The sequence below is a fragment of the Hippoglossus stenolepis genome, chromosome 11, assembly GCF_022539355.2.
Source record: "Hippoglossus stenolepis isolate QCI-W04-F060 chromosome 11, HSTE1.2, whole genome shotgun sequence".
Classification (NCBI taxonomy): Eukaryota; Metazoa; Chordata; class Actinopteri; order Pleuronectiformes; family Pleuronectidae; genus Hippoglossus; species Hippoglossus stenolepis.
Genome location: NC_061493.1, coordinates 2,538,529 through 2,551,487, shown reverse-complemented (window position 1 = coordinate 2,551,487; position 12,959 = coordinate 2,538,529). Strand labels below are relative to the sequence as shown.

The window sequence follows — 12,959 nt, the reverse complement described above, 5'->3', positions numbered from 1 at the left end:
GACCTTAAAGTGGAGACTTTATGCTTGCAATAAAGCAAACTAAATGCATTCTATGATTGCCTAGTGCTATACAGAGGTAACGGAGCATGGTGATGCAGAAATACAGATCATATCATGTGTCAATTGGTCCAGATGTAATTACAGTTTTCATATTCAATAAAGATGCCTCAGTGGACTTTGGCTGGAAACAGCACTGCATTCAAAAATAACAAGGGGCTGCGTCACTTGGGCCTGTCACTTTGTGTTGTGGTGAGACAGTGAAATATGATCCAGAATATGTATATGTATTTACAGTTTTGTGTCTTATCAGTAAACTTACAGAATAAATACTATTAGTGGGATATCGGTGTTTTATGACTCTGTTGTCACTGTGACAGTCACAAAGTAAAGCTAATGAATATAAATATGTCATTCATGTCACAAGGGCTATGTTAGGGGGGGGCTGTGTTTTATCACACAGAGAAACGTCATTGGTCAGCTTGGCCTTACCAAATCCAAGTTCTGTTTCAAAATCCCTATCAATTTCTATCACTTTAAAGCCGAAGCTCACTAACAAGTAAGAGCACTTGAAAAGTGAATTTCATGGGTTATTATCCCTGAAAGGTTTTTATTTTCCTCACTCATCATCATTGTATATTAATCCTCATAGCTCAAAGAAGGTTGTTGATATAGCACTGTTAAGCTTCTCTACTGCTTTCCTAGACCAGTAAAGTCACATTATCTTAATGTTGTCCTAGATAATACCAAAACATTGTGTCTAGTTTGCCTAGTCAATAAAATACCCACTTACTTTTAAGCTGGCGTAGGCGTGGTGTAATATTTTTGATAGAATTGCTAAGGCACATTCAAAGACCAAGAGCGTCATGTGATATACCACATAATAGATTTACAATGTAGATCAATCCTTGTTAATTACTGCAGATGCCAGTAATGTCTGTATTAGAAACAAACAATATTACCGTATTGTAATTATTATTTATGAGTACTGACCTGTCAAGTCCCACCAGCGCATGAATATCTCCAGTAATTTGATCGATGGTGAAGATGGACCCGGCTCCTTCGCCTGACAGAGTGTACTTCACCGCACTGTCTCCATGGTCCATGTCTGTGTGGAGCTGCAGGAGGAAGAAACATACACATATGGCTCCAGCTGCAGCAGCAATCAGTCACAATAAAGCACAATTTATTGCCAAGGTCAATGTCATTTATAGTTATATGTAAATGAATGTGTAAAACAGATCCTGTGCTGTTTACTGAGAGCTTTCATGAAAATAAAAAGGCAAAAGATGCAAACAAATTATATTTGCACGTTATGTTTATGATATATATAAATATATAGTTACGAAACATATTTGACTAATTTCACTCAATACCTTGGCAAAGAACCACAATTTACACAAGCAAAAAAGAAACAAAACAAAGTCTGAATTACGAGGAGTCTGAGGGTGGAGAGTAATCATTGTTTGACTTCCACAAGCTTCACTGCATGTTTCATATATCATAACCATGACAACATGACCATGGTCTTTCCTAAATCTAACCAAACCCGTAACCTAGGGAATCTGTTTTTGGTAACAGTCCCGTGGCTGCATAGGTTGGTTCACTCATTATACCATCCAGTTTCCCATCTCGCCATGTTAGGCGTCTGCTGCCCCTCTGCCAGTCATCGCATTAAACCCATCAAGTGGCAGGGTGGACATAAGCCTGCTGAATGGTCTTTTTCTATGCTAATTCCCAGTTTACCACCAACCAGTTACCCAGGATTTATAAAATACTAGTAGTGGTGTCTTCCACTGTCCCAGCATTTAAGTACATACAATTATTTGACTGGTACCTGATTCATTAAATGCAATTACAAAGCACATTGCAAGATGTATCATAAAGTGTTACCAGACTTTATTATGAGTTTTAGTCCCTTGTTTGAAAAAAAGAGACACCAAAAAGCAACTGGATAAGTCTTCAGACTCTTTTTAGACCTGCAGACGTTGTTGAAATGTGTTCAAGTCCAAGCTGAAATAACCCTGATGACATTTAAATGGTATCATCAAGGTTATTTTCTCAAAGCTCCTTCAGAGCCACAGAAGACATTATACAACTGTGTTCACCGGCTGAGTAGTTCCTCTTGTGACTAGCAAACTAACTTTGACATGTAGAAGTGGAGTTCGTCTTTAAGCCTGCTGGGTCCTGGGCTTCAATATAAGCTGAGTGAATGCCCCGCTCCCACAGCACCCGAGTAGAAACACGACTGATAGATGAATCATAAAATGCAGGGCACTCTAATCTAAGAGGTGCTACGAACTCTACAGTTGGCTGTGAAATGACAAATGCCGTATGATAAAGAAATACTCTGTCTTATAGACTCTAGCTCTTTAATGTGAGGTCATAACATTACAGAGTGGAAATGATTGAAAGTCAGTGTGTGCTCCTCTCCACTGTCTACCCAGGAGCTGAATCCACAAGAATCACCAGCAGGTCCACACTCCAATTACATGATTTATCAATGCAATGCCTCAGCCAGTCACCCTTTCCCAGCATGCAAACCGGCCAATGTTTAATCAATGTGAAGGCTGTCCTGCTGGTAAATTTCTACACTGGTCTCGGTCTAGAAAGAGCAAAGAAACCACTCTTCCTCCTGCTAGATAGCTGACCTTAGAGACTTTAAACAATGTAATATCTCATATTGTTGAAGTTATTAACCATGAAAAATACATTGTTATATCCACAAAAGAATCTCTACCAGATGCAGTAATTTTGAAACCACATACATTTTCAAAAGGAGGAGAAGGGATGCTTCCCAACAGTGAATTCATTATATTTCGCCGAAAGGGATCCAAACACTGATGTGAAAGGTAACAACTAACCAGCCAAGACCCAGTTGGCTCCAAACACTAATGTGAAAGGACCTGAATACTGATGTAATTTAATTATGATCTGGTGGAGCTGCATGTTGATGTGAACACTAATAAGGACCAGAGGAAGCCCAACTGCAGGACTAACACACAACATGAGACATCACACAGTCCTCCATATGAGGTCAGTGCACAGCAGAACTGCTGTGAAATCACAGTGACATAGTCTAACATTAGCTCATAGCTTTTGAAATATTTATTTTTTAATGCATATTTGAAATGGTAATGCACATGTCTGGGACATGGAGCAGTGAGGGTTGAGAACAAGTTTTGTCATGTATACAATTATTTTTAATGCAAGCGGGTTTAGCACAGCTTGCATCACATCCTGTGACGGGAGTTCATGTGCATACGATAGAGGCTGCAGCAGAAATCTGTTAAGGGTGAAGCCTGTGCCGTCACAAGCAATACAGAAAGAGTTCATATTTGCTGTTCAGCATTAGTGGCCCTTTGACCAAAAATCAGTCCTGTGTTCAAAAAGTGGAAGGGGCTGTTGCTTGTTGGGGTTATAGTTTAATGTCCAGGTGAAATACAATCCTGGAAAGATGATGGTATCTGAGACGCCTTCAAATCTACAGATCTGTTATTCACATTCAAGACTCTGACAGGATTTTAAGATTCTGGAAAGCTATCAACCGTAGGAATATTAGGTTCATGTAAAAAAAATATCCGGGAATGGATGTTTGCATTAGCTAATGCAGCGAACTGCCAAGTGATGTTGCATTGCAGCAAATGTTGAGCTAGGTTTAATTTTTTTTGATGGAGCCATCTGCATTGGGACCCCTGCTGTGTTGCTAGACTGGCCTCAAATAAATGAGGAGGCTGTTTTTTTCATGTCAGGGCTAATCATGGTGTGAAGGTATCTCAGTTTAACCATCCAAATCAAAACAAGGTTTTATAGAGGAGCGAAAAAGCAAGGAAAGTGCAGACCGTCCTGCTTCCTCTGTTTCCCTGTGATTCACAATTCTTCAATGAAACATTTATCCAATTACACTGAGTCAAAATGAGCCAGTTGGTTAGGGAGTATACAAGCAACACAAATGTGTTGGTAGCCTCTTATACTGCAGTAAAGGACAGATCAGATGCCTTGTTCAGAAAGTGGGTCCTAAGAAACACACACACACACACACACACACACACACACACACACACACACACACACACACACACACACACACACACACACACATTCCACAGTTGATTTAAGTGCAAACAGATCTTGTCCTTGTCTAATATAAACTATTTTGGCTTAAATGTCACTTTACTTAATGTGTTTTCAGTTCCTCATGTCATCTAATTTAGAGAATATGCAACTGCTTGGTTTGAGATTTAATTCAGGTTCAAGAGCAATGTCTCTTTTTTTTCTGCCTTCAAAGTTAACATAAAAGGTTGTGAGCTTAAAATCCTTTTGGTTTTTCACACTTGACATTTACTTTGAAGTAAGTGTTTTCAGTACAACAGTCAGCTTTAAGAAACTTTTAATCGCATTTGCATGCACTTGCTCTTTACTTCTGCTTTGGGAAGCACATGCGGAAAATAAAGACATTTCACATAATTGCTCGTAACTTTTAGGATTAATCTTTATAAGGAAAGAAGGTCCAGGTCTTTTCTTTGACAATCAAATGTTTCAGCATTGCATTTTAGGCTGATACATCGCCATACAGTGACATAATCTATTTGTTTATCCATCATTAAATTGATGGACACTAATGATTCATTTTAAATTCTGAGCTTTTTGATTTAATTGCATCTTAATCTAAATACATACAGTATTATTATACCAATCACCTGTGTGTGGGACCTCCTGAACTGTTTGTATCCCCATGCTATATTTATACATGCCAACTTAAAGACAGGAATCAAAAATGTCTTTAAGGACCATCTGACTAAAAGGCCCTCCTCTGTTCTTCTTCCTCTGTTACCAAAGGACCTTGATTATAAATGGCCTCCTTACATGAGGCGAATCCAAGTCATTAGTGAACTACCATCCAATGGTACATTGAATTAGAATATGTGGGTATTATCTGTAGAGGAATCATAAACAGTGACAGTTTATGCAATGCTGCATTTTTAGTGTTTTTGGTAAAAACAATCCACTTGAATACATATTTACAGTTTGTTTTTTGTTAGTGAGCAGAAAGCCAAGCAGTGTTGAAAGGAGTTCATAGAAGACACATATTAGCTATACTGCTTATCCCTTGAGGGTCACTGGGTTAATGGAGCCAATCCCAGCTAATACTAGGCAAGAGGCAGGGAGCAGGTCCCACAGCCTACCACAGAGCTCAGACATACTAATTAACCTGCACGTCTTTGGACTGTGGGAGGACGCTGCAGCATAGAGAAAACCCACACAGACACAAGGAGAACATGCAAAGGCCACACAGTAAGGCCCCAGCTGGCAGGTTTGAATACAGAACTTTTTGGCTAATGAGGAAAGGCTCAGTTATGTTTAACATTAGACCCGTGTAAGGAAACGGACTCAGCCTTCTGACTAGGCTCTCCATTCTCTTTGTGCACATTTTGTCAAAGCTTACAAATGAAAGAGACGAAACGGAGCAGCACCACTGGAAATCATGGGGGGCAGTGTAGCCAATAGTGTAAGCGAAACAACCATAGGACATGAAGAAGAAATTTGAACTACTTTTTGATGAGAGACTTGTTGAGTTAGTAAGAAACTACAAGATGTTAGCTCGCATGATTACAATGTTGCTCACGAGTGGCTGTATTACTTAACAACCATGAAAGACACATTGAAGTATGTGGGCAGTGACAGTGACAGTGTCTGAAACGGATGGATATCTTTAGGTGAGGTTACTTCATTTGTACCCGTAGGTAGATTTGTTTTGCAGCAATAAAAAGAGAAGGCATCCATCCAAAACAGTACAAAATTATAACACACAGACAGAAGACAAGACCACAAAAACCATGACAAAAATGCATTGCTATCAATAGAAAACTGGATAGGGACGAATGTGCAAATCTGGCTATAACCGGATCAAGTGAACAATTGCAAATGGAACAAAACTATTTCTGCAGCGTTTTGTTTTACCCCTTGGGGCAGAGGGTAGAAGTTGAAATTCCCCATGTAGAGGGTACTCTTTAGTAAGTAAAGGGAGCATGAATGAGCCTCAACATCACTAACCACTGTATCACTGTGTTGTTCTTCATAAGACGTTTCAAAGACATTACAATGAAATAATGTTGTACTTATTAATGCATGAATAATAAGAACAACAGTACTGATATAAGTACTGCAATAATAAGTACAGTGACTCACATTAATCAGGTGGACAAAGACAGGACACTAAACAAATGCCAAATTGCTCCATGTTTACTAATGCGTTGCCTGTCAACCTGATAAACCTGCAGACCAACCCACCATTACTTCCAATAATGGATTGTCAGTGGACTGCATCCTGACATTGATAAACTATAGCATCAAGTCTCCACATCGGCACAGATGGCAGCTCTGATGCTCAGCTCTCAAGCCAGCCCCATCCTTCGGACAACCTCCATCAGTTCATCTTAATTTCTAATCAGTCTGCTGTACGGGCATGTTCGTCATTACAGTCAGACAAATAACAAATTGACAACATCGATTGTGGGGCTGGTGTGGAATGATTTTAGAATAGGGCATTGGTATTCTGTAAGTGATTAACTGGAGTTGGAATAAAGACATCAATTTGTCTGACGTCTCAGTCTGTCTATGTATCAACGATCTTGGTTTTAACTGAGTCATTCCATTATGTTCTGATACTTTTGTGGTTTGACTAGCTGCATCCCTTTCTCTCTTAATATAGATGCTGCTGTTATAAGTTCCTCACCCAAATACTGTGTGGCCAAAAGAGGCATGCTTGCTACTTATGTGAGCTGAAGACCAGACAATATGCTCCAGAGTGGTCATCTGGCCTTATACCATGACAGATGGAGGTGTCACTGCAAAGGTCAGGCAGCCATACTGTATGTAATGAGGGCAATGAGGTGATAGATCTTCACAACCCCAAAAGGCCATAAGAGATGCACAAACATCCAGTCTGTACATCGTGCCTGCAGCAACCCAACCAACTCTGCAATGTCATGAAGGGAAGGTTTAATATGAAGATAGTGGACTGATGGTGTGACTTTTCACTCATCTGCATTCCTTTTTATGTTGTACATGTTTATACATATTATCCAATAAACATCACTGATAATTCATCTTAAACTGGCTTGAGGTCATGGTTTAGCCTACTTATCTCATCACAAGCTAAATTAAAGATCAATCCAGACGGTTTCAGGTATAACAGATGTTAAGCCCTATGAGGCTAATTGTGATTTGTGAATATGGGCTATACAAAAGAAATTTGATGATTTTATAAATGTTTGGGATTAACTAAATAAGCATATACTCTGGTGGTATAGGTGTCCCTTCTAAAACATAATAATCGTAATGATCACAATTAATAACATCCATTTAATGGGGTGATAACTAAGCAGGTGCTTAAAACCCACGTGGGAATCATTGTCACTCTATTCATTAGTTAATCTGTGTAAGGAAGCAAACCCAGGATGGAGAAGGTCCTATCTGTTCAAATATCAAGTCACGATCATGTACCAAGTCAGACCTCAAAATCATCCTCTGGCTGAGAGAGGACATTTATTCAAATTGATAAACATCCACTTGGACTCAAGAATAAACTGATTAGAATTTGGTGGTCAAAGGTCAACACAACATTTCGGCCTCAATCATGATGACATTTTAAACAAATGTCTAATGGGATAAAATTATGTCTCCATAAATTCAGAAGACATTACATTTATTTACCTTCACTTCCTGGATTTCAACCCAAACCGTAACTTCTACTTCCCCAACACTATTGCTTATCCTTTAACCCCTTATTTACATTTTTACCCGACTCTAACCTTCTCCCCTGTTTTTCTCATAAAATGTAATGATTTACCATTTGTGGACTTGCTTTTTTCCCCATACAGAACATAAGTCACCATAATTTTACTGTATGAACAGATTTAGGTCCCTAGAGCAAGATAAGTACCTAGACCACACACACACATACAGAGTACTGCTGTGCTTGCACTCTGGAATATACAACCTTATTTGTCACAGATGACCAGTGAAGAGAGAAATCCAAGGAGCGTCCACCTAAATCTATACCCAGGATGAATTCAGCTGCGTGTTAGTGTATGTGAGCGTGCCACATGACTTTTCCACAGATAGAATTCTGTCTCAGTAGAATGAATATGTTCTGCCCTAGGTGAAAAAAAAGCCTTCCTCTAGAGGTGTTTATGCAATGGAAGAACAACCCTGTGAGTAACACAGCCCTTCTCACTTTGTCACTACTCGCCGTTCTTCATCCTTCTCTCGTGTTGGATTTCACCTGCCTGTGATTTAAAGCAGTTCTGTAATTAAAAAAACAACAACAAATTTCTTCCAAATAACTAATATAATAATATTCACTTACAGAGCTTTCAATTTGGAAGACCTGCTTATTTATGTAATTATCATCATGTGTCAGCAGTGGCATGTAGATCATGCAGATGCAGGCCAGGAGCTGCAGGTTATGTACAAAAACTTCAAAATAGAGAAAAAAATGTGATGTCAGTTACTTTGACCATGACATGATTGTTGGCGTCAGACAGGCTGGTGTGAGTATTTCTGAAACTGCTGATCCCCTGAGATTTTCGTATACAACTTTTAGCTCAGAATGGAGCCAAAAACAACAGAAACACCTGGTTGATGAGGTCAGAGGAGAATGGGCACACTGGACAGAATAAACAATTCGTCCAACCTTGAGGTGGATGATCTACAACAGTAGAGACAACGTCAGCTTCCACTCCTCTCAGCCAAGAACAGACATGTGAGGCTGCAGTGACAAAGACTCATCAACCATGGATAGTTGAAGACTGAAAAACACAGCCTGGTCTGATCAATGTAGATTTGTGCTGAGGCTGAAGATGGTAGAGTCACAATCTGGAGTCAACAGCATGAATCCATGGAGCCAACCTGACTTGTGTCGACAGCCCAGGTTGCTGCACGATGTGCGATGGTGTGAGGAAACTTTTCTTGACTTTGGGCCTTAATACCAAATAATTATGATTTCTATCTACTTTCTATCTATCTATAAGTGTTGCTTACCATGCTCATCCCTGTATGACCATCTTCTAATGGCTTTTCCAGCAGGATCATAGTCCATGTCAAAAGTCGAAAACCTATCTTATGAACATGACAGTGAGTTCTTTGAACTTCAGTGATCTCCTCAGCCACCAGATCTGAATCCAGTAGAACAACTTTGGGAACGGGATATTGGCAGCATGAATTTGCTGTTATGTCAATGTGGAGCAGAATCCGAAATGATGATTTTAGGAATGAATGCCGAGAACAACTGAGACTGTTTGGGAGGGAGGGGGAGGATCTACCCAGTATTAGTACACTGCTGCATCACAGGCTGTAAAAGCACCGTGCTGAATTGTGTGAGCTGCGTTGTACCGAGGAAAGTTAATTGTACCAAAAATGTGTGCACTGGTCAGGTTTTGCTCCTTCAGTGGGTGTGGCGCTTTGCTGGTAATGGTATTGTTAACAGGACAGTTTGGGTGTAGCAGCTCAGACACCCCGCTGGTGAAGAGGAGAAATGCTAATTTGCTGCATGTTTAACATCAGCATCTCGAGTGTGTGTGATGAATTTGATGTTTGATGGTCCAGCTGTGCTGTGGGAATAAGCCGAGCAGTAGCAGAGGTAGCGGGGTTCTTTTCGCCTCCGCTCCTTCAGTATTTTTCTTTATGCTTTTGTTACACTTTTGTTACACCACTTGTAAACATTCACATTACAGTCTTCAGTAATAGCCACAGGCGAACATTGTCCTTGCAGCTCACAAACATAGCTATACACTTTTTATTTATTTGTATGTGTGTGTCATTCTTTGCCACTGTCCCTGAAATTTCCAAGAACTTATATCTATGTTCTTCTCTAAACTGCAACAACAAAGATGTTAGACATAATCATTGGCTGGATTATATACATATATATATATATATATATATATATATATATTATACATATATGCATAATATATATTTGAAACGAATAAGGAGCTGCATTTATTAAACGCAGCAGAGTTGCAGAAAGTATAGGGATGGACAGCGCGCACACAACCTTCACCAATGTTACACCACAAAATATAGAGGTCTTCATCCTGAGTCATGTGACTAGAACACAAAAATCTTTGGTTAGATTCAGGGAAAGATGGATTTGGCTTGAGTCTGAAGTCAGTGTGAATTTGTTTTGTATCAAATCAGACCAGGATCTTTTATGAGCTGCTGTGGGCGTCTGAACTTAACCACAAAAACAGTGTAATACTACTTTACTCACTACAAGTGGACATGGTGCTACTTAATCAGATGTATTTGGTGAGAAAACAATTTGATGTCTGTTAACATTTCACTTTGCATCTTGCCAAATATGTAAGTTAACAGCAAATGATCAATATAAAACATAGTTTACGAGACTGAACTGGCCCAGGTACCATAGAAATCAAATGTGAAACCATTTTGTTTCTGTACCATATGAACGTTTATTAGAAGTCCTTAGTCCTTCACTGATGCTTTTAGTAATGCGCCAACCAAAACATTGATGAATGTTTGTTTGTGTGTTTTAAAGCCTGACATATCTTATTCCTCTGTGCCACGCAGCTCCATTGTTTCCAAAATCTATTAAGACACATCAATGAGCCACACTGTTGCACAGGGAGACGACAGGAATTAAAAATGTATTAAAGCCTGCTTTATCCTTTAAGTTTGCATTCTCATTTGTGACAGCTACATTCATGTTTTATGAGATGAATAAATATGCACTTTAACTGTAGCATTTCCACTTGTCAGTAATGCAACATCCCATACAGTATGATTAGAATTAGGTCAAACTTAATGGCTTCAAACTGAAGTGTTAAGAGTCGATTGATGTTCATGCCAAACTATTCATAAGATGAATTCATATCAGGAAGTATGTAACCAAAGCAGTTTCAACTGTTTACATGGAGACGTGATGTGCCTGCCAAACATTTCCCCCCAGTTCAGCTTGGTTACCTTTTCTCTGGATATACAGTACGTCTTTAGAAGATGTGATTTCAGAAAATAAGCCAGAGCAACCTCCTGACCTTCGACCATGCAAGACTTTATATAACTTAATTATCCAATGATTAAGCCCAGCATGTGGCCTATAGACAATCTGTGCTTGATGCAGTTCACGGTGTTTTGAGGGATTACAGCGCGTTTAGGACAATAGTACAGTCTCGATTGAAGATTTGTCTTTATTTGTGCAGCCTGTTTGCCTCTCAGAAGTAAATTGGTAACTGGAGAGTGGTGTTAGCCTATTATGTAATATTTTGTAAACCTTACCTTTTTTATTTTCTGGTTTTAGTCAATACATATTCTATCTAAACTTCAGCAATCTGCTTTTAAGTAAGATTTCATTTAACTGATTTTAACAATTAACTCTGGAAAAAATGCAAAATTAGCAGTTCTCTTGCAATATGTCTTATTCAAAAAGTCTGGAAAAATCTAAAATCTTCGCTGTCAAATGACTCTTGTAAACCTCTGACTTCTGTATCTATACAGCACGTTCCTAGTCTTGATGACCACTACGCCCCTTGCAGTACAGTTTTGCCATTCATTTATTCACACATGTGCAGCACTTTGGAATTCCCCATCTTGCTTTAGGACACTTAGATACGCAGGATAGGGGAGATAGGGATAGAACTGCCAACCTTCCGGTTAATGGAGAATCCACTCTACCTCCTAATCCACAGCCACCTAACATAGTAGGGCTGTCAGGACTGTGTTGATCTTAACGACAACAATCACAATCGACAGCTAGCTTTCCACGCATTGCCGAAGTGAAGCACATGGGAAATAAACTCCACAACAAGATGAACGCACACCAGCTGCCACCACCTCCTCTCTCCAGGCCCATTCTGATGTTTGATGATATTTTTGTGAATGTGATTTGTTTGGCTGATGTTTGTGGTGCAGCTTGAAAAGTTAAGCTTTTTCTCAACCTCTACCACATGCCACACAAGCAAATGGAAGCAATGGAACCACAATGCAGCTCTGTTACACATCACATTAACCTATTCAAAGTGCATTACCATCCATAATGGACCAAAACAAATAATCCTGTCTTCAGTCAAATATTTGCTAACGTAGCTGACAGGGCGTCTTACTTTTAGTGAGACAAAATTTTCAATAAACAATGTCCAGTTGTGATTCGTATAGGTAATATCAATCCCTTTAGTAGTTAGATTAATATGGCTTTTTAGATGTGATATTATATAACATCTTAATGTTTGGGTCACAGTTATTGTCATTGCTGCCATCTCATCTTAGTCTCAGTTTAGGTATTTGGGGAAAAAAGGTCACTGATTAACATGCTTGGTCATAGTTTTTATTTATGAAATTGGTACTAACCAGACCTGCATGTGTCTGGTTGCAGCTACTCTGATTCTTGCAGGACTCCTGCTTTGCCTCAAGCCGATAAACCTGCCTGCCTCCACAGATCCGGCCAGAAGTTTTATCACTTAAAGCTCTGACTAAAACTGACTAAAGTGGTATAAGGTCATCTGATTCCCTCTGCCCCCCTCCTTCCTCACAGCCCTGCCTCCTCCTGTGATAATAAAGCTGTAACCCTGCTATTAGCACCAACAACAGATTAATCAGGAGCCCCTGGGCACGAGACCTCTCTGGCTGGGCATGATTAGAGCCTGGTTTATTTAGCCTGACTGCCTCTTTAACTCCTGCACGTGTTCTCCCAACTGCCGGTAGTTGGGCCAACAGAAGACTACAGAGCTTAGAGAAGTTTGCTTGTTAGCGGACTCTCTTCATTTTCAACTACCACAAACGTATCCTGGAGCGAAACAGACCATTGTGTAAAAGTCATGCACACTTATCAGCTTAAATAGACCATATTTGTGCATCAAGGTTGATGTGTAGGTAGTGATGCAGGTCATGGTGCCAACTCACCTGAGGGGCTTGTGGGTTTAGACTATGTAGGCCTTTCAAAT

General features: G+C 39.6%; 1 protein-coding gene across 3 annotated transcripts in view; it reads right to left on the bottom strand.

Moving 5' to 3' along the window:
* Positions 1 to 12,959, bottom strand: part of LOC118118417 (cadherin-12) — an 81,469-nt gene that overhangs the window by 36,154 nt on the left and 32,356 nt on the right. For all 3 annotated transcript variants that reach the window (XM_035171626.2, XM_035171625.2, XM_035171627.2), the window contains one exon: positions 991 to 1,115. In XM_035171626.2, coding sequence (XP_035027517.1) covers positions 991 to 1,115 — 125 coding nt within the window. The remainder of the gene's footprint in view (positions 1 to 990; positions 1,116 to 12,959) is intronic.